Below are 23,491 nucleotides of genomic sequence, written 5' to 3' on the forward strand. Positions count from 1 at the left end.
CAACTTTCCATTTACTCCACATATTCTTAATACTTTCCACATTCGTTGTCCGTTCACCCTGTCATATGCTTTCTCCAAATCCATGAAGGTCGCATACAACTTCTCTCCTCTCTCTAGAATCTTTTCCACCATAGACCTAAGAATTAATATCTGATCTACACAACCGCAAATCCATGAAAGCCGCATACAACCTTTCCCTTCTCTAGAAACTCTTCCACCATAGACCTAAGAATGAATATCTGATTTACACAACCTTTTTCCCTTCCTAAAACCTCCCTGTTTTTCTCCATCTAAATTTTCTGTTATTTACCTAACTCTGTCAATAAATATCATGCCGTATACTTTTCCAATTCCACTAAGAAGACAAATGTCCATATGATAACCACACACCTCTTTTTCCCCTTATTTTAATTAATACTGTATTTTCTTAGGGACTCAGAAATCATTGTATTTTTGACGACTTATGAAGCATACGGTTCTTATTTATGGAACGAATCAGCTACAAGACTGACAGATTTGGAAAACTCTCAGCTGTAAATAGCTAAGATAGTTTTCCTCTGATATGCTTGACATGGAAATGAATTGGACAAAACTTTCAACCACGCGTTATAAAAAGATGTCTCCTGTCTGGTTAGGAATATGTTGGTGTGGAACATTGCCAATGTGGATTAAAGTTTTGATAATATATATCAACAGGAAAAATACATAACTGCCATGTTTTGATTTTGAAAAGGAAAAAAAGAAAAGCATAACAAGAAGCGGTGCTAAGCCACAGAACGCTCGTCCCCGGCAGTCATTTTTGTGTTGACGTATGAACAACACGATACCTAGTCAAAGATGTCACATATCAAATTCGGAGTAAATCGGGTGAAAATTGACGATTTTATGTCCATTTGAAATTTTAGGCCAGACCCACCTGACAGTGACCCCCTTACCGCTATCTAAGGGGTCACCCCCCTGATGTAATGAGACATGTTATAGGATGCAGATTTGAGAGATGCAACTTTTGGTTTTAGTTTCATGTCGATATGACAGATTTGAACGGAGTTATGGCGAAAAAACGATTTTTGTTTACATTTCTCTTCTTTCCTTCCATCCTCGTCTTTCATTTTTCTCGTCCTTCTGCCTACAGGTGACTTTACACTCCCTCTTCTGTCGTTCTTTCCTTCATTCTTCCCTCTTACCTCTGCCTGTGGGTGACTCTACACTGAATGACATGCGAAATGATTTCCTGTACACCAGGAAACCATTTACCACGCTGGGTGGTAACCATATAGCCAAATTTTGGCGGCTGGTGGTTCAGTGGGTAATTACGGCACTCCAATCGGATTAAGCCGGTGAAGGTTTATATCCAAGGGGTGGCTGGGGTTTATTATTCAAGTAATGCCACTCAGGGATGAGTGAGGCTGGTCACTCTCATCTTAAATGTCAAGACCAACTTGCCTAGCCCCGGGCTCCTACGCTCCTCATGGGGCAACGTAGGACTGGATGATGGATGGATGGATTTTTTGTTTGTTTTTTCATTTTTTGGGCCTACAGCCTGGGCCTCGGCCAAGCTTGGCCCAGAATTTAATCAGGTGATCAGGTCATGGCTTGATCAAAACTGCACCAATAGTTTTCGCGTAAAGTTGTTAACAGACAGACAGGCAAACCGAGTGAAAATACCTGTCCCTAAGCCCCTCCAAGGCGGGGACGGGTAATTATATATGAGAGTGACAAGAATATGAATTGCAAAGTTTATCAATTAAACATAAGCCCTCTTCATCTGACCTCTCTTTCCCCCCTCTTCTTCCTCCCCAAGTCAATGTTCTTGTTTAATATTTGACTACGTCAGAGCGTTATGACACTCAACGGAGGCTGAGAAGTGCTACTAATTGGAACAATGTAGATTAACCTTGAATGAACTGCAATTGGTCTGTGCACATGTTTTCCCCCAGGGCAAAGTTATGGCAGCTAACAGCATCCATCAACTCAGGAAGTGCTGGAGGTCCTATTACAGTGTACTGAATGGGTATGGTACAACATTCATTTTACTTGTGTACTGCTTCCCAGCGCATCACTTGCAGAGGAGACCTCTTTATATTTATGGTAACAAATGATTACATCTGTTGATGACTGTTTTAACCTGTGGAGGCTTGCCTATCTTCTTCAAATACATTACATATCCCGGTAGTTTTATGATCAAGCAGCTGGGCGGAACGCAGAAGGCACAAAACTTAGGAGTACTTCTCTCTTTTTCTTCTTCACTCTCATATCCCCATTCGGGATTGGCCATTTTGATATGTCATCAGCCGGAAGTCCTGTCCACTGCATCCCCTTCTCTCAGTCAGAACTTACTCAAGTTCGCGTTTATTCCATCTCCACCTTGTCTATTGTCTCTTCCGCGACCTTATTCCTCCATTGATTCATTCCATGTCTTGCTCACAACGAGTATATCCCCTTTTTTCTTCCACACAACAGGTTCAAATAATGTAAATCTACCTCTCCGTGCATACTCAATGTCAGCAAAGAACTCTTGCTCTGTTTTCACTAGCCTCACTTCGTAGCTGTTCTCACAGAGAAACTCACTTGATCCAAGTAATCATTCTCATTTCTGTTCCTTCTTTCTGATCATTTTTTTTTTCTTAGTTCCTACAGTTCTGTTCCATATAATTTTTTCTTTGTTTTGCACTTTCACTCCATACAGTTGCATTGTTGGTGTCACAGTCTGTTACACTTTCATTCTTGACTTTTCATTACTCTTGCTCTTACAGATTACTGCACTTACTTCTATCCGTTTAGCCTAAGCTGCTTTAACTCTTCCTTCAAGATCAGCCTCTGAAACCTAACATTTACCGTTATGAATCCCAAATTCATATACTCATCTGTCTGCACTAACTGGTGACCCCTTTCATTCACTACAAAAATAATTGTCTTTCCATCCCCTCTGGTGTTAGCTATCACTTCATTTATATTTACCCTCAATCCACCCAGTCCCAGACTTCGTTGTTATTCCATAATTCGACATTGAAAAGTGCCGCTAATTAGGAAGCTACACGTGGTGGTCCCTTGCATCCAGGATGGAACTAAGCAAACCCCTAAAAGCAACTGTTTACCTGACTGGGTTAAAACAACTGTTAAAGCAACAGTGTTGAGCCCCTTCCTTTTTGGTCATCGTCATATGATCATTTATGTACAAAATTCCTCTTAGTTTCTCATGCTTAACTGCCTCATTCAGCACATCTGTATCCATGGTAAAAAATCGAACCCAAATCTTATCCCTGATGAAGCCCAGCTTTAATATCAAGCTGTCTTGCTTCACCAAACAGCGTACTCATTTCAGTGTTACAATATGTATACATCTCTTTCACCAATGGAACCAGAGGATGTTGTCCTGTTTCTCTCAACTAACTCGCGTCTCCCACTGCCCAACTGGGCAGGAAACGTGCCTAGCTACCCAAGTGGCTCCACCTACCACCCAGTTATATCTCTGACAAGAGATTCCAATGGGGAGGCCGTGGAAATAAGGAGGAAAAAAAAGACAAAATTGGGGTTTCTGTGGCTATGTGTCCAAGTGCGATGTTGGCCCCTGTATGGGGGAAGCGGTGGCTCAATCGGTAGAGAGGTGGCCTGCAGTCCTACCGGACCCAGGTTCAAATCCCCGCTGGGGCAGGGAACAGTTTAAGGATTTGAATTTAATAAAAGCAGACTTTACCGATCAACCAGAAGACCAGCCGACATGTCGTAAAAATGCCCCTGTTAATATCGATACACCAGACCTGTATGAGACAGCGAGACAGCCCTAGCATATTCAATATGGATGGTGGGTGTTAATGCCGAAGTGGTGACATGTAGAGATGCACGGTATGTAGGAGTACTGGGCCTTGAGTGCAGGCTGTGAAGCATATGCTCAGAGTCGGACACATTAAAAAAAAAAATACGAATGCCTCTGTGAGTCGGAAAAGACTGTATGCATGTGTAAATATCCGGATTTTTTATGTACGAAATAAGTAATGAGTGTAACAGTGAATATGGAGACAATGGTGAGTGACATTGCAGTGCACTCTACACCAAAGATACTGAAAGTGATGCTCTTTACGAAATTATTCTGGGCTGATATAGTTTTATAAGGTCAATTACAAGTACTCTGTGAATTTCATCATTAGTAATAAGTGAAAAATAAGTAAATATATGTGACTATTTTTAGTGGTCAGGTGCTATACTTTTTCCCCTCACTTGACCACTCTGCATAAATATATACATTGTAAGTGACTTTGTAGTAATAAATGATATATTTAACCGGCCCCGTACCGACCGCTTTATTACCCAACCCACCCCCAAAACCTGACAACTTTTCTCTTTTTCTTTTCTTTTGGCTCAAACCTCCGCTTTTTACATCGAAAATTCATAAAGAAATCGCTCACCTGAGATTTTAAATATTGCTACAGGTAAGAGTACCCTCACCTGGCTAAGTTTTCAATGGCATCTGGCTCCTGAGAAAACAAGTTCTGTGGGAGGGGTAATTATTCCAAACCACTCATAAACGATATTTATTTTTTATTTGGTATGAATTTCTATGCAGTACAAGAGTATATTAGTTCTCACAGAGTAATATAGGCAATGTAAGCATTGTTTCACACACCAAACCCCACCTTTTGGCAACATTACCTGCTCATCACTTCTCATCGTTTGTTCCTCTAATGCCATGTAAACTTTGTCCTCCACATTGTCATTGATTGGAGAATCACTTTTGCCTTGAATTTCGTATGGAGGCACAATATATCTTTACTGGCCAGGTCACTGGTAACAGTTGAGTTGCCGAGACAATGGTGTGTGGGGGTGGAGGGGGTGAAAACGAGGAGTAAGACATTTCCCCGCCTGGCATTGGGTAGAGGAAGGTGTCATGCGTCTACGCACCAAAAATCACATACGAAATATGACAAATGTGCAAACGGTGGACCTTGCAATTGCAAAACGTATGCTGTACATCAAGGGGACTGAGCTTGAAAAAAAGTTGGGACGTGCATCGTACGTTGGGGGGATGGCGCGAGTTAATGAGGATGTGCAGACCTATTAGGAAAACGTTCTGATGTCACCCCAGTTAATGTTATGGACATAGCACATTCAGCGCTGAGTGTAGCACTTGTGATTTTGCACTTGTAGATTAAGTCCACACCACAGAACAGTGGAACAAGTGTCCTTAAATTGAACAACTGTGAATAATTAGTTTTGACTGTTATAAAGCACGGAAATCACCTCCCAAACTGCGTCCCGCACAGTGTGGTTGCCACTTGCAATACTGCGTTGTGCCTGCCTGGGTGACCCACACTCATTTACAGCAAAATACACTTCCTGTTCAACTCGTTTTCCCTCCGGCCCTGGACAACCAACAGTCCTACAGTATGTTTCATTATTTAGTGGAAAAATTTAAGTTTTTGTGGCTAATATATAAATATATTTGGTTAAGCATAAGTGGATCAAAATAGCTAGTGAGAACATCCAATTTCATCCAAATTTGCCGCACCCATGACCTGGCTTATAAAACACCCTGCCAAAGGGTTAATCTGAATGTTCCTGTGCCCATGGAGAAACATGGTACCTCCTGTAAATACTATCATTTTGGTAGGGCAGAAATTGTTTCAAGTTGATAGTCTAAATCTCAAGCAGTTCCACAGTCACAGGACAACCTTTTACAATGTTATGTACAGTTTACAACATAAATTCACTTACTTGTTTCCATACACTTCTCACTTAATTCTTGTGGATATTATGTCACTTTATTCTTGAGGGAGGGCTTGTATATTTCTCTGCACAGAGATGATGCTCATATTTTATTGTGTTAAGCAGGAATTTGACAGACATTCCTTAGTTGTGACATAGATACAGTGTAATTGTTGGCAGACTTCTATCCCTGCCTGTATAGTGTCATGATGGAAATGAGCAGTGCAGTGGGAGATCTAGGAGTATTTCTGCTTTCTGGGTTTTTGTGCAAGTATCTGAAACTGACTGGTTTCAGTTCTTGATACAAATATTACATCACTGTCTCTCCTAAGTTCTCCCATCATGCTGTCTCCAGTTACCCTCAAGTGCTCAGAGAGGGAGCATATATGTGTTTGCTGACTCGAGTTCACTTCTGGAGGATAGAGAGAGAGAGAGAGAGAGGATGACCGACAGCTGGGGGAGACACATCTCCTGCTATTGCCTGCGACCCGTTGAGGGGGGCTTCATCTAACAGACCAGTCTCCAGCGGCCCAGAAGATCAGAGGGACTATGGTTTGGTTTAATATTAGGGTGGGGTACGGATTCATCAAGCACCAGAATACTGGTGTTGTTTTTGTGCACCTCCAGGCCATTGTTAAACCAAACCCACGGCCCCTCCAATGCTCCCTTGGGGATGGAGAGATGGTGGAGTTTAATCTCTTTGGGACTCCTAAGGGTCCTGAGGCTCGGGACATTACTGGGCCAGAGGGTGTGGCCATGCAGGGTTCTACCCATACACAGCGATGACTCACAGCTTGGGGACGCCAGGTCAGGGATCCTACGAGTTCTAAGGAGATAAACACCACTGTTGAAATGTGCATCGTGATGATGAAGGCTTTTTGTGGCAGTAATAAGGGAGCTTTATGTGTTCTCCTCCCCAAGATCTTTGAGGAGAACAGGCTGCCTCACCTTATTATCCCCGAGTGCTTTGCCCATGATGTATATTCTGCCCCTCTCTGAGGGGAACATCGGGCCCGGCCGCCACAGCCTACCAGTCCCCACACAACACCGTGGAAGAGGCTGCGGCTGGAGGCCCCACTCAACAGGAAAAATGCGACTCCGTTCACTGACCCAGCTCCAGAAATGAACATGACACAGACCCCGGCACAGACACCATCCACCATCAGAGACTGAGGGACAGAACTCTTCTGACACTGCCTCCATAGCCTAGGATGTGTCGACCAGCTCCTCGGCCGAGGAGGTCAATGAGTCCTCCCCTTCTCCAGCAGTGGAGGGCAATTCGTCCCACCCTCCCATCATGGACCGACACTTCCTGACCCTCAGTGCCCACACCTGGTCGTACCAGCTCGGAGCCACAATCTACTCCAACCTCTATGACCAGCTGCGGGCTACCAACCACGGTGAGGCAATATGACCAGTCTTATTCGTCAGGGGGAAGGAGGTGCGTCTAGCCGATGTCAGAGCATTCTACCACATGCTCCCTCCACACTTGGCCCCATAGATTGGCTGTCTTACAGCAGTGGGGGAGTGTTGTGTTCTTCTACTGAGCTACTAAAATATCTGGCCTAATACTCCTCATTGCAGGCGATGGCCATTAAGCAAAAAAATAAATAAGTTTGCCTCCATTACAATGTTGTCAGTAAGTACGGGGACAATGAAAATTAATAATAAAGATATGTTAAACTTTGTGAGTATTATGATGTTTTTGTCAGGTATATTGTGACCATATAGAAAAAAATGTGATTAGAAGTAGTAATAGAGTAATCTCGGTCTGTCTGGCCGAGCAGACTCTCCAGCCACTGCCAAGCAAGCACCTCTGCAGGATCATCTCACGCTGTACGTGGAGTGAACCGTTGTTCCCGTGGGTCAAACAGCTCCCCACCACAGTGAGGTGCAGGGAGGAGTGTGGAGGTTTGGTTCCTGGGTGGACGCCTCATTTGCATCACCACCTTGTTAACAGGGGCACCCTGTTATTGGGTTATATAGTTACCACCTAGAGCTGTAATTGGTTATCAGGGTTAAAGGAAACCATTAGGCTTGTTACTCAGAGTAGAGTTATGTAAAAGCAGCATTACATCGAGTGAGTGGATGATGGGCATCCCCACGTACCATGATGAAACATTTCCCTATTACAAGTAACAAATTTACATGCTTTAAACTACAGCCATTTACAGCATATATATAGTTCATTGAAGTTATTTGTGTTGTCCAGATTACTATATTGCTGTTGCAAGGAAACCATAATGGTCTGAAAACGAAATTAGCGCATCGTGCCTGAAATGGCAATGTCGGCTAAGTTAAGAGGGCAGTGGGAACCAGGATTTTGAAGAGGGGGTGCTTTTTTGGCCCGTATATATATATATATATATATTATAAAAAAGCATCAAGTACTGATCCCTAAAGTACACCTCTAATTACCAATTCATCTGTGAAAACTCTCGGCAATTATCCCTTGAACCAGGGTTCTGTCTATTCTTTGATATTGCCGTCTATGCCATGTACTCGAAACTTCCTATCTAATCTTTCTTTGCTGCGCCCTAGCAAAAGTTTTACCTGTCCAGATAAGCAATATCGTATGTGCTATCGCTATCCACCGCCTCATCGACCTCCGAGAAAAATTATTACGAGTCTGAGCGGCAGGATCGTCCTTCATGAATCTGTGCGGGCTCTCATTTATGAGATTAAATCTTTCTAAGTGCCCTCTGATTTTATTTGCGATAATTCACTCTAGCAGTCTTCCTATTATTGCTGTTAGACTAATCGGACGATAAATCTGAGCAACTGATTTATTACTTTTCTTAAAAATGGGTTCTACGTTCGCTGCCTTCTGCACCTCTTGAACTTATCCATAGTTTAGGGAATTATTTAATAACACTGGAAATTCTTTCTTGGTCTCCTTTACAATCTATGCATAGGCATCGTCCAGACCTAGAGATTTTTGTGGTTTTAGGTTATTAACTTCTCTCAAAACTTCCTCCAAACTAATTATTATTTTACCATTGTCCGTAATACGATCGGAAATATCCGCTGCTGTAGGGATCAAGTATAAATTTTCCTCGGTAAATACTGATACAAAACAATTTTCAGGATACAGCACATTTCGTTACCTTCACTGGTAATGTTACCTGATTCTGTTTGAAGAGGTCCTATCTTTATTTTTCGTACGGTACATCTGAAATAAACCCTACGTGTTTTCTGTCAGTTCTTTAGCAACCTTAATTTCATAATCTTACTATGACCTCCAAATCCCCCACTTTACCATCCTATTCAAATTCGCATACCGGCTATAAAAGTGTTTCGCTTTTTAAAATTTCTATATATCCCTTTTGGGGGGCATATGCGAAATTTAATATGGTGTTTAGTTATGGTTGTCTTCATTAGGTAATGAAGCCTAAACTAACAAGTGGGATACTTACAAACTTCTTATCTGTAGGATGCAATTTTTAAAAATGCATGATGTCTTCCACAGAGACAGTCCCTCAAACAAGAAGAGACTCTCTTCATAGACCTGCGGTGAAACTATTGCAGACAGTTTTTTAAAGTTTTTCTCTTTGAAACTCATAGAATATGTGAAATTAATTTATTTAATTGCCTCCTTATGGCCAAAATTGATAACTGTCAAATAATCACTGATGCAACAGCTGATGCAACGGATAAAATGTCAGATTAACTCAAAATTTTCAGAGGAGCAACAGTGTATTTCATAAGAAAGTCCCTAAAAAGACCCCTGATAGCTGAAACTGAAAATCACCACAGCTGACAAATTAAATCAACTCAGATTTCAAACTGAGCAACTTTGTGTTTCATAAGAAATTCGCTCATGGCTCTCCAAGAGCAGATGTTTGAACTTTCATTTAAGGAGAAGATAAAAAAAATATCCCAGGTATACTACTTATAGACCCTTCGGCTTCGTTGCAGGTAGAAAGACGTGTCATTCTAAAGGCACATATTGTTTGTGGCCAGTTCTTACTATTTAGCATACTAGTTAGCCAACTGTAGGATGTCCTCAAAAGCACTTCCATAACGGACCCACCCATCAGAGTTCTAATGCACCTGAAGAATGACATCAGTACGCTGAGCACCACGGCAGCAATAGCCTCATATGCATTCTGGCGTCACTCAAGAAGGTTCCTTCATGCAAAGCTGAAGGCAGCAATTTTCTCTATATCCCAGTAGACTCGGTTGACTTGCTCCAGCCGTAAATCACGCATTTTTCCTCTTGGGCTTCTCCATTCCTAGTAATCACTTTCGGATACTACTTCATGAGCAGAATCATCCTCTGGGCGATACGTCACGTGCCTATACAACCATGGGTTGGTATTCACGTATTAAAAAGAAAACAGTCTCATCGAGCATTAGCTCATTATGCACTCAGTCATGGTATTAGTATCCCACGACCTTCCAAATGAAATGATTGACTGCTCTAAAGCAGTTTTTAATGTTGAAGTCGGACTTAAAAAAAAAAAAAAAAAAAGCAAGGACCACCAATTCCTTGAAGATGGGAATCTTTGTCCTTCTGCATAAATATCAACTTTGCCAAACATTTGAAACGAGTACTCGATATTCCATAACGCTACAGACCAGGCCAATATCATAGGTAATCTCATCATCTGACCTAGACCATCCATTGTAATGGATATCATTGCCAATATAAATAAATCTCTCCAAAACTTCAATGTGCTACGTCATTCAACAAACAATCAAATTACTGGACCACTGTCTCGAACCAACAGACATACAGTTTCAATGGCTTCACCTCACTGTGAAGTATCTGGACAGTATACACGAGTTTCCACTAGGTAAATGCATCGTCAGCAACGTCAAACCCGGTTCTCATTAAGCTGCCAGTAGATGCCTCACAGTGACTTCGATCCAATGATGGGCCAGTATCAGGTCCATGCATGTACTGAACAATGTGGAACAAAGATACATTCTATAATACTCCAGACCGTTCTCTCCAGACATTAGCTGCAAAATTCCTATCTCAACGGAGATCCAAGTATTTCCATAGTGTCTCCCAGTTTACTGTATCAAACACCTTCATCAGGTCGATATAGACTATTAGCAGTCTTTCTCGAACCTCACATCAGCTGTCCACAAAAAATCAAGGTTCTATACTGTGGTTAACAGTAGCCGTTTTTGTTGCGATTATTTAGTTCAAAGGCCTCTGAAACTTTGGATTCACACTGAGCACTGTAACACCATACAGATATTAGTTATTGCAGTCGTATTGTATTCCCTTCCTTCTCTCGACAGGAATGACAAACGCCTTGTCCAGTAGAAAGGAGTGATACCAGTACCACAAACAGCTTCCAAGACTGCATATATTCCAGGGTATAAGTTCCACAGAGATGCCACATAAATCGGTTGCTTCACAACCTTTCACTTTAACCACTTCCTTCCTGATTTTAATTAGAGAAGGCACGGTACTGCCGATTGGTGGGATGGTAGCTTGTAGTTGCATATCACCCAGTGGAAGCCACTCCACTGGGGAACTGACACACAAAGGTGCTCAAAATCCAGTTATCTGTTATTTCGTTGGGGTGTCAGTATACCGCTTCATTTGGGCACCAACATATCGTTGCTAACCAAACCAAAGATAAACTAATCGAACCTAACCTAATTTAGGTTAGGTTAGGTTTGGTTAGGATAGGATAGGTAAGGTTAGGTTAGGATAGGTTAAGCTGGGATAGGTTAGGTTAGGATTGGTTAAGTTGGGATAGGTTAGGTTAGGTTAGATTAGGTTTGGATAGGTTAAGTTAGGTTAGGTTAGGTTAGGGTAGTTTAGGTTAAGTTAGGTTAGGTTAGATTAGTTTAGGTGAGGTTTGGTTAGAAACAATATGTTAGCTGTCAAAATTAATGAAACAGCAGGAACTTGGATTTTGCGCCCAAATGAAATGCAGCCACTTAGGCTCGCTTCACACGAGCGGTTTTTTCCCGCCCGATAGTATGGCCGCGCGGGTGGGTGTACAAGAGGCATGTCTTCACACGAGCGGTTTTTTCCCGCGCGGTTCGTATGCAGCAGTGCACAGAATACCTCTCAGTTTGTCGGTGTTTGCTCGAGATGGAGGACGTAAAGAAGAGAGTGATTTATGTGTACTTAATGAACAAGGTGTTAAAAAAGAAGAGACAACGTAAATGGTGGACCCACCCAATAAACAGCTCTAGGCTCCTTCAAGGAGCATTCTACAAGATATATTCTGAGCTGAAAGACGATGAAGAAAAGTTCTTTAATTATTTTCGCATGTCATCTCCTACATTTGAAGAACTTGTGAGCAAACTGAAAGATGGTATTATAAGGCAAGACACAGTTATGAGATCATCCATTTCTCCTGAAGAAGCTGTTGCACTGATTGTGAGGTAAGTGTAAGTGTAAGGTAAATGAAAAAGTAATATGTAGCACAGTAACTTTATTTGCAGAAGAGCAGCACACCACCTCTGCCACAAATAAACCACGACTGCCGCTCGGGGAAACACCGCCCATCTGAAGGGCTCCATAGACTTCTAGAGTATTCCAAACCGCCTGCCGCCGCGCGGGTTGGCAGTGCGCGCGGCTGGTAAATCATTGCCGCGCGGGAATTAAGCCGCGCGGGCAGCGTGTGAAGGGCCTCATTGAACTTCATTGATTTCTAAACCACACGGGAAAACCGCGCAGGAAAAAACCGCTCGTGTGAAGCTAGCCGAACGTAAAGTACTTGGACCAACGATCCGCTACTTGCCTTCTTTTGGCGTGAGACCTCCACATGACATTCAAGCAGAGTCAGTGTGGGAGGAGGACTTGGAACAGTTTATTCCAGGCTTGAAAGGCAGGTCTGAGGGCATTTGGATGAAAGCGACCCTCTGCCTCCTCAGTGATTCCTCTAACAAATCTCTCCTCGTCCCTTCTTAGGGAAGCTTTTGCCCGATGATACAGAATTATGTGCTGCTTTTGATTTCTCCTCCAGTTTGGCAGCATGACACTCATCATTTGTAATCAGAGTCTCTGGTCAGTTTTAACCTTTTCTTAATCTTCGGCCATATCCAGCGCCTTCGTCAGCTACCCCATGAGTATTACACTTTAAGGAATGCCATTGCTGAGCAGAGTCCTCACGAGCAGCGAACATCTCAGGTAGATTTGAGACATACTATGAGTATATTCTCTTCAGTACCCCTCTCATCTCTGGGTTTTCAAGAAGGATTCATTTTTATACATAAATAGGGAATTCTCTTAGGTCTGATTTGCATATTGCAAAAACATAATGACATATTTCTCATTCTCAAGAACCAGCTGTTACTCCTATTAGGCTACCTTCTACAATTGCATGTAAAGCGAAAGATGCACAGTAGACATGCCAAGTGCTTCAGTTAAAAGTTATGTCTTACCTCCCCCCCCCCCCGCATTTGTGGTGATACTGATCTTTGGTACTGCAGGTCGAACGACCTACAATACCTGGTGGCTACCTGTCGAACGACCACCGGACATACACTCCTCAGAATCTACCTTACCCAGAAAGGCATCACTGCACCTCTGTAGACTGTGACTTTTTCCCGTTACAGTACCAACAGAAATTATAACTCACAAGCAATCTGCAATGGCCACACTGCAATGGAGTCATCCACACCACAACACATTCATTTCATGCACTGTAGTATCCGAACATAGTTAATCCGTTAACATAAGTTCAACAAAAGACCTTAGAAAGCGACCGGCATAGGTGGCAAGTTTCTTGCAGTTCACTTGATATACGTCGAATTGAACCTAGGGTTGCAACAGCAACAATAGGATGACGATAATAATCTGTGAACATAAACAGAACGTATCTGCTTTTCTGGTATGCAAAATACGATGGGGGGATGGGAGGGAAGGTCCTTAAAGGAAGATGGAAAGGGAGAAATCAAGTGAAACAGATTCCATCACCTTCAGTGTAAAGGAGTGTACGAAAAATGATATCACTAGATTCAAGGACTTACCAAGTTACCATGTTACTAGATGGTGTTTCGATGTTTAGCATTACTTCTCCTGGATGGAGAGAGAGAGAGAGAGAGAAAGAGATAAGAGTGAAGGACAGTGGAACGTTCCCTTATGGCTGAGGGGTGTGGGTCACTCAGTGTTAATGTTCCAGTGTCTAGGAAGATCCATTATAACAGTTTCACCCAAAGTCCAGAAAACAATGTGAGGAACAGAGAATGACAGAAATGTTTTTCACAAGGAACATGGAACGAACTAGACAAAAAGAAAATGTCGACCAGTCATCGGTTAAAAAGTGGAAAAATGTTAATAGTCATAGGATGAAAAGGGTAAAAATGTTACTATAGTCATAGGTTAAAAATGGGAAAAATGCTAATACAGACTATAGCATAGATCAGTAGCATATGGATGGATTACACTTGATAAAAAATGATTATTTGTTAGCTGAGTTTATTCTTGCCTGCTGCGAACGATTATCTTCGACATAGGGAAGACTTCTTCTTTTGTAGGAATAGAAGAAGGCAATGATAACACCATTATTTTCAAATCTCTATCCTAAGCTTAGTACATGTCTGAATATAATAAAGACATCATTTCAGTGAAGTGATTAAACACTTCAGTTCGTGGACCTCTTCTCATTGTAATCCTTCTACCCACGTGGTTTTACTCAGCACAAGAGAGCCTCTTCGAACTGACGGAATTAAATATTGTCTCCATTTTAACTTTCACAACTAAAGGCCTCTCCTAAGATGAATGAGATCTTTTAGCGGTAGGCAGAATAATATGGAATATTCTTTTTGATAAATAAGGGATTAATCTGAATACAGATTTTTTAAATTCCATATATGCATAATTAAATCGCCTACAAGTAGGAAAAATAGAAAAGATGTCAAATAGGCAAATGAGTTTCTTGCATACTGTGCATGTGACGTACTGTGTAGTAGCAGTGGTGATCTACGAATGGCTCTGGTATGAGGCCCGGCACATGGTTCTTCACGTAGGCCTTGGTCCGCTCCAGCACTGACTGTGTGTCGCCCTGGTCGGTGTTGTCTGGGCCACCATCAACCCCACCATGGTACTGTAACTGGAAAAAAAAAAAAAAAAAAGAGGGGGGGAGGTGAGATTTCTTGTAACACTTCAATCCGAGGATTTCCTTTGAATCTGTCATGCTATCTCCAAATTACTGTTGAACTCTTAACAGATATCTTGATATGACGGAGCTAACCATCTCAAGGTTGTTATATTACTTTTTTGCATATGAACTATTTTTCATTTTCTACGTAGCTATAAAGGCACAATATGTATGAAGCCAATTGTTTTATAATCTCTCTCATAAACACTTCCTTTTAACTGTCCTCACGAAACCACTTGCACATTGCACATCTTGATTTCTGTTTCAGAACTGGAAAAATAGCGTATGAACACCCTGGCTTGGAGTCCGGGGAAGGGGGGGGGGAGAGTACCAAAAATGTCCCCGCCATCCTTCCCTCTCCCTGCGATAACTGAGAGGCTTTGGGCCTTTATTTTACACTCTTTCCTTTTGTTTCTGCAACATCAGCAGCCTTTTCTCTAATTACTTGTCCCCCCACTGGAGAGACTCGGGGACGGGTATTGTTTTCACTCGGTTTGTCTATTTCTTTGTCTGTTTATCTGTCTGCTAGCAACTTTACGCGAAAGATATTGGTGCGAATTTCACTAAAATTACAGGGAGAATCTGCTATGACCTCCTGATCACCTGATTAAATTTTGGACCAAATTGGGCCAAGGGCTAGACTGTAGACCCAAAATATGTAAAAAAAAAAAAAAAAAAAAAAAAACTTTCAAATTCGTCATATCGACATGAAACCAAAACCTAAAGGTGCATCTGTCAAATCGGCATCCTATAACATGCCTCATTACATCATGGGGTCACCTCCCATTTAGCAGTAGTGGGGTCAGTGTCAGGTGGGCAGGGCCTAAAATTTCAACTGAGCATAAAATCGTCAATTTCCACCCGATTTACTTCAAACCTGATAAGTGACGTCTTTGACTAGATATCCTGTTGTCCTTATACGTCAGCACTAAAATGACTGCCGGGGACGGGTTTGCAGTGCCTTGGCACCGCTTCTTGTTTACTTTGTGTTGAATACCACTTCTCCTTATTAAAACCTATCCTTTTTCTCACTGAGGTTCGGATGTTTGAGTCAACTGATCTAAACCCTTCTCTGACTCTACTTATTTTATACTCTTGTCAAAGCCAGAAGTGAATTAGATATATTCATTCATAACAACTTAACTTGCTCTTCTTTTAATGAACTAGAGTCTCCACATCTCCCTACACTCTGGCTTCGGTTTTCCTCTTATTCTTTCACTAAATATGTGTGCTGTTTACGTACGATATCTCCTAATTCAACTGACTGCACCAAAATTTTTTATTACCTTACCTCTAAAATGGAAAAAATTCTTTCCTCTTCCCCCTTCTCTGAAATCTCCATTTTTAGGTGGTTCAGATTTTCACTACTGCCTTCAATCACTAAACCATCTAAAAAAACAAGTTGCTTACATCTTTTGCATCCTTCATGATCTAGAGCAGATTGTACAGCAACTTACTGGACTTCCTGACCACTCTAGAGTTCCATTATCTCTTGTGTGCTCCTCCTATTATACCCTTATCTTAGCAACCTGTCTTCTTACGCCATCATAGCCTGTGGACCCTCCCAAGAAGTGGCGTCTGTGGCATTTTCGTGCTGTGGGTTCAGACGCTCTCAAGTAGTACTTTTTTTTCTCTCTCTCTAGGATGATCATTGTTTCCATGGCCATGAGCCATCCGATTGTGCTTCCTATGCAGTACAGAGGTTATCCTTTGGGCATGAAAGAATGCATTTCCCTTTTCTAGCCCTTTGGCCCAAGACTTAGTTTGATCATGCTTGTTCTAATGTTCACCACAACAAGGAGGTGGCTTGCAAAAGGTACCGTTGCCAACTTACCCCTGACTCTTGATAAGCATACGTCTCTGCCCAACATTGTGAGTCTTTTCTTTGTCTTGCTAAAACAATTTCATTTGCTCAAAATGTTTTGAACTCCACAGCTCTGATTCTTCCTGATGACTGCCATCTGCGTCCATACCTTTCAAATATGGTTACCTAATCCGCTTTCCCTCCCCTTTTTCAGTTTTGATTGTTCTGAAACAGTTTTTTTTTTCTACAGAGTTTCTCCTCCAGTTCCACTTTGGATGATTCAAAATTAAGGCTATCCCTCCATTTCCTTCTCCCTCTGACATCTTTATGCTTTTTATTAAAATTTCATCAATGGATGTATTTTCTCCCCTCATTGACCTCAATAATCACAAAGCGGACGGACCTAATGATGGTACTTCCTGTTGTTTTCAGAAACGGTGCTTCTGTGCCGAGGTGCTTCTGTGCCGAGGTGCTTCTGTGCCGACACCTTGCCTAGGTAAAGTCTTTCGTCTTTGCCTGCGAACACTCACCTTTCCTTCTTACTGGAAGCTGGCGCTCATTCGGAATGTAAAGAAAAATGGTATTGTTCCCAGCCCTTTAGCTGTCGCTGAATTGCTCTAGTATTTTGTATATCTAAATTTTGAATCGAACCTTACTAGGAAGATTCTGAAACATCTTGCCACTCCCAAATTTTCATTAGACCACCAATTTGGATTTTGCCAGAAACACTCCACTGGTGATCTTTTCATCCTCACTTCTGAATCTTGGTCATCCCCCTCTCCGGACTTGGATGAATTCTTTCCCATTGCAACTAACATCTTTAATTTTCAAATTGCTCTCTTAAGGGTTCTGTCTTATTACCTGTGCCTTATCTCCAGCATCGTCACTGGTCGCTCTATAGCTGGTGTTGTAGATGACCAGTTTTCTTTAACCAACAGTAGCATTTCTCAGGGTTATGTTTGTCACCAACTTTCTTTCTTCTGTTCATCAGTGATCTGAACTGTTCATCAAGTTCTGTGCATTCATATGCTGATGACTCCATCCTGCACATTTCCCCTAGCCTCTTTCAGTGTTCATCACAGCAGATGCTTCAGCAGTCAGAGATACAATTATAGCGCAAGTAATTTTTGACCCAGCTGTCATTTATGATTGGGTAAAACTAAATGTTTTTAATGAATCAAAAACTCAGTTCTCACATCTTTTTTCTGTCAGAATCTCCCACAAGAATATCCCATAATATTTAACATCACTGAAAGTTGGACTATAAATGTGGGCGAGTGTGTACGTGTATGCGCCAAAGCAAGATCGTGCAAGCAGAGTGAGAGAAGAGTCCCGGACAAAATGTGGAAGTGTGCATGGAAAAGTCTGAAAGGAATGAGAGAGTGTTTTTGATTGGTAATATGAATGGTAAACTAGGGAATGTGAAGGTAGACGGAGTAGTTGGTGAGTGGGGTGTGCCTTCTGAGATAGATGAGAATGGCAGTGCCGAAGTGGACATTTGTGCCGGGAAGGGGTTGGTGATAACCAATACCCTCTTCATGCACAAGATGATCCACAGGTATACATGGGGAGTGATGAGATGGGTGGGTGTCGAACTGAATGAAAGGAAGGCAATGATTGATTATGTGTGTGTGGATGAAAGGATGCGAAGATGTGTAATGGATGCAAGAGTTTATAGAGGTTGGGGGAGTGGACTTTCTGACCACTACTTGGTGGTGGCCAGAATTAGAATTCAAGTAAGATGGAGGAATAGAAGAAGGGAAAGACGAGAGGAAAGAGTAGTTGCAAGGAGAGTGGAAAGGTTACAAGAGGATGAGAAAAAGGCAGAGTATAAGAGAGAAGTGGAGGAACGATTGGGCAAACATGAATTGGAGCAGATGGGAGACGTGGAAGGTGTGTGTAGGATATTTACAGAAAAAATATGTGCAGCATGTGATGTGGTGTGTGGAAGGAAGAGAAGACGGAGAGGGGTGCAAGGAATAGCGTGGAGGACTGAAGAGGTGAAACAGGCTGTGGCACAAAAGAAGAAAGCATACAATGAATGGATGAGAAATAGGGGCGTGGAAGAAGTTGAGAGGCGGAAGAGAGAGTTATATGTAGAAAGAAAGAGAGAGGTGAAAAGACTAGTAAGAGAGAGTAAGAAGAGAGTGGATGAGGAATTTGGAAGGAATTTGGGTGTAAAGTGGAGGGACTGTAAGAAAATGTTCTGGAAAGAGGTGAAAAGAGTAAGACAGGGTGAAAGTGAAGTTAGCAGGGGAGAGAAAGATAAAAATGGTAGATTACTAGTGGAGAAGGGAGAAAAAGTGAGCAGATGGAGAGAACACTTTAAGGAATTGTTGAACGTAGAGGATGGAAGTAATGCGGGTATAAGTGGCTGGGGAATGGCTGGGAGAAGGGGGGAGGTGAGAAGACAGGAAGAAATCAGTAGGATAGAAGTTGTGGAAGCAATGAAGAAAGTTAAATCGGGGAAAGCCCTAGGAATTGATGGAGTGTGTGGTGAAATGCTGAAGCATGGGGGAGAGATAGTAGTAGAATGGATGTGGAAGATGTGCAGATTGGCCTGGGAGGAAGGTAGAGTCCTGGAGGATTGGAAGTCAGGTATAATTATTCCCTTGCACAAAGGAAAAGGGAAAAAAGAAGTGTGTGGTAATCATAGGGGCATTTGTCTTCTTAGTATAATAGGAAAAGTGTATGGTAGGATACTTAATGACAGAGTTAGAGAAAGAACAGAGAAATTAGTTGGAGAAGAACAGGGAGGCTTTAGGAAGGGAAGAGGTTGTGTAGATCAGATATTCATTCTTAGATCTTTAGTGGAAAAGTTTCTAGAGAAGGGAAAGAAGTTGTATGCGGCTTTCATGGATTTGGAAAAAGAATATGACAGGGTGGATAGACAAGGATTGTGGAAAGTGTTGAGAATATATGGAGTAGATGGGAAGTTGTTGAATGCTGTAAAGAGTATGTACGATGGTGCGAAGGCTGCAGTGCGTGTGGATGGTGAACTAAGTGAATTTTTCTCTTTGAAAGTTGGGTTGAAACAGGGATGTGTTATGTCTCCATGGTTGTTCAATCTGTACATGGATGGGGTAATAAAAGAGGTACAAGGTAGGGTAGTGTACGTTGGAGTGGCCCTGGTGAGAGAGGATAGTGTTTGGAAACTCCCTGTACTGTTGTTTGCAGATGATACTGTGTTGTTGAGTGAAGACAAAGTGGAGCTGCAAGGCTTGGTGGATGAGTTTGGGAGAGTGTGTAAGAAACGGAATCTAAAGGTGAATGTAGGGAAGAGTAAAGTGATGGTCTTTGAGAGAGGTGAAGTCAGTGAATGTACAGCGAGGTTGGATGGTGAGGAATTTGAAAATGTGAGTACGTTTAAGTACTTGGGTAGTGTGATGAGTAAGGATGGAGGTTTGGAGGGTAAAGTGCTTGAAAGGGTACAGCAGGGAAGAAAGATTGCTGGTTCTTTGAAAGCAGTGATAAGAAACAGGGAAGTGAGCATGGAAGTGAAAAAGTTACTACATGACAGTATTGTGATACCAACTCTAACGTACGGAAGTGAAACTTGGACGTTGTTGGAGGGACACAAGTCAAGAGTGAGAGCAGTGGAAATAAGTTATTTAAGAGGAGCCTGTGGAGTCACATGGAGAGACAGGCTGACGAATGAAGATATAAAGGAGCGTTGTAGTGTTGATGTGGATGTGATAGGAAGCGTTATGAGGAACACACTGAGGTGGTTTGGCCATGTGGAGAGGATGGAGGGTGAGAGACTGACGAAGAGAGTGTATGTGAGTGAGGTGAAGGGGGGAAGAGGGAGGGGGAGGCCGAGGATGAGATAGGGGGATGGGGTGGAGAGGTATATGAGAGAGGGGGGGGTGAGTTGGGAGCAGGGCAGTGAAAAGGGAGAAAAAAGTGAGCAGATAAAGAGAACACTTTAATGAATTGTTGAACATAGAGAATGAAAGTAATGCGAGTATAAGTGGCTGGGGAATGGCTGGGAGAAGGAGGGAGGTGAGAAGACAGGAAGGAATCAGTAGGATGGAAGTTGTGGAAGCACTGAAGAGAGTCAAAGTGGGGAAAGCCCCAGGAATTGATGGAGTGTTTGGTGAAATGCTTAATCATGGGGGAGAGATAGTAGTAGAATGGATGTGGAAGATGTTTAGATTGGCTTGGGGGGAAGGTAAAGTCCCGGATGATTGGAAGTCAGGTATAATTATTGCGTTGTACAAAGGGAAAGGGGAAAAAGAAGTGTGTGGTATTTATAGGGACATTTGTCTTCTTAGTGTAATAGGAAAAGTATACGGTAGGATACTTATTGACAGAGTAAGGGAAATAACTGAGGAATTAGTTGGAGAAGAACAGGGGGGCTTTTGGAAGGGAAGAGGTTATGTAAATGAGATATTCATTCTTAGATCTTTAGTGGAAAAGTGTCTAGAGAAGGGAAAGAAGTTGTATGCGGCCTTCATGGATTTGGAGAAAGCATATGACACGATGGATAGACAAGGATTGTGGAAAGTATTAAGAATATATGGAGTAGATGGGAAGTTGCTGAATCTGTGAAGAGTATGTATGAGGGTGCTAAGGCTGCAGTGCGTGTGGATAGTGAACTGAGTGAATTTTTCTATCTGAAGGTTGGTTTGAACCAGGGATGTGTCATGTCTCCATGGTTGTTCAATCTGTATATGGATGGGGTTATAAAGAGATACAAGGTAGGGCAATGGATGTTGGAGTGGCCCTAATGAGAGAGGGCAGTGTTTGGAAACTCCCTATACTGTTATTTGCAGATGATACTGTGTTGTTAAGTGATGACAAAGGGGAGCTGCAAGGCTTGGTGGATGAGTTTGGGAGAATGTGTAAGAAACGGAATTTAAAGGTGAATGTAAAGAAGAGTAAAGTGATGTTCTTTGAGAAAGGTGAAGTCAGTGAATATACAGTGAGGCTGGATGATGAGGAAATGGAAAATGTGAGTACGTTTAAGTACTTGGGTAGTGTGATGAGTAAGGATGGAAGTTTGGAGGGTGAAGTGCTTGAACGGGTACAACAAGGAAGAAAGGTTGCTGGTTCCTTGAAGGCAGTGATAAGAAATAGGGAAGTGAACATTGAAGTGAAAAAGTTATTACATGACAGTATTGTGATACCAACTCTGACGAATGGATGTGAAGCTTGGACGTTGTTGGAGGGACACAAGGCAAGAGTGAGAGCAGTGGAAATGAGTTATTTGAGATTAGCCTGTGGAGTCACATGGAGAGACAGACTGACAAATGAGGATGTGAAGGAGCGTTGTGGTGTGGATGTGGATGTGATAGGAAGCATTAGGAAAAACACACTGAGGTGGTTTGGCCATTTGGGGAGGATGAAGAGTGAGAGACTGACGAGGAGAGTGTATGTGAGTGTGGTGGACGGGAAGAGGAGGGGAAGGCCAAGGATGAGATGAAGGGTTGGAGTGGAGTGATATATGAGAGAGGGGTGTGTGAATTGGGAGCAGGGCATGAAATGGCAGGAGACAGGGTGACGTGGAGGCGATTTGTTTGTGGCCACCAGGTATAAGGGATTAAGGCGTCTGGCAGTAGATAGATAGACAGACATTGTGTAGCTCATCATTACTTCTTAATATCGTTGGGGTTTCTTTTCGGGAAACCAGTCATGGAAACATCATATTACCTCCCTTGGAAAATCCGCTTCTAAGAGATTAAGCGTGCTAAGTCCGTGCTGTCTTTACTCCTACATAGCTGTTGACTTTGTACAGTGATCATGTGCGCCTCTGTATGAAGTACAAATCTCAAATGCTCCTCTGAGCAAGGTGAAGTCAAACGCTTTCGTAGTTAACTCGTTCAGCCCAAAGACGGACTTTTTTTTTTTTTTTTTAGTTCTTCGTACCTCCAAGCGATTTTATTCACCTTGTAATAAGCTCTTCCGGAAGGGAAGGGGGAGATATAGCCTCCACTTACCCCTGCTTTACTGTAGAAATGTCAAAACCTCAGTAATATCATCTGCTGCTTTCCTGCACAAATTGAAAAATGTGGCATTAAAGAAGGGTTCAGTGGGTTAAGGGTCTTGGCAAGAACCTGATGGAAGAGTAGTGAGTACAAAACAACGTTCAGCTTTAGTTTACGTTACCAGGAAGGAGTGCGAACAATGGACTCACACGATAACCGACTACTACACCTTGTATTCTAGGGTAAGACTGAAGCTAGTCATTGTCCGCCTAAACGATGATCGTAAAACTGATAAGCATTAATTTAAGTCAACTTCTTCCTTCAGACCAGTTGATATATTGGACTCTAACTGTGACGTATAATAACTGCTGCTGATTACTTCTGTTGATGTGCTGTCAACTAATAGACCTAGGTAGTAGACTTCGCAGGTAATGTCCCTAGTCGTGTGAATGACACACACACACACACACACACACACACACACACACACACACACACACACACACACACACACACACACACACACACACACACACACACACATACGCACGCACGCACGCACGCGCACGCACGCACGCACGCATGTTCGCACGCACGCACGCACGCACGCACGCGCACACACACACACACACACACACACACACACACACACACACACACACACACACACACACACAGTCTATCTGTCTGTCTGTCTGTCTGTGTCTGTCTCTCTGTGTCTGTCTGTCTGTCTGTCTGTCTGTCTGTCTCTCTGTCTGTCTCTCTGTCTCTGTCTCTGTCTGTCTCTCTCTCTCTCTCTCTCTCTCTCTCTCTCTCTCACCTTCACCATGCCCGGGTACTCCATCTCAGCAAAGGCCCCGAACATATGACCAGGTTGGGTGCCGAGGTCCATGAAGGAGGTGGTGGGAGTGCCCTTGTACTTGATTGGCCAGTACATGACAGGTACTCGCAACACTCTGCCGGTCCACACAATACATCAC

At 42.5% G+C, this 23,491-nt stretch overlaps 1 protein-coding gene across 1 annotated transcript in view; it reads right to left on the bottom strand.

The window, feature by feature from the left end:
• LOC145400787 (peroxisomal sarcosine oxidase-like) overlaps positions 1-23,491 on the bottom strand; it is a 194,865-nt gene that overhangs the window by 95,171 nt on the left and 76,203 nt on the right. Inside the window, exons 7-10 of the mRNA XM_080273224.1 lie at positions 23,332-23,467; positions 14,567-14,732; positions 13,260-13,266; positions 6,280-6,526 (exon numbers count right to left, since the gene is read on the bottom strand). Of these exons, the coding sequence (XP_080129350.1) occupies positions 6,280-6,526; positions 13,260-13,266; positions 14,567-14,732; positions 23,332-23,467 (556 nt within the window). The remainder of the gene's footprint in view (positions 1-6,279; positions 6,527-13,259; positions 13,267-14,566; positions 14,733-23,331; positions 23,468-23,491) is intronic.

Source organism: Coenobita brevimanus, chromosome 53, assembly GCF_032717465.1.
Source record: "Coenobita brevimanus isolate Jiangsu-jjx chromosome 53, ASM3271746v2, whole genome shotgun sequence".
NCBI lineage: Eukaryota > Metazoa > Arthropoda > Malacostraca > Decapoda > Coenobitidae > Coenobita > Coenobita brevimanus.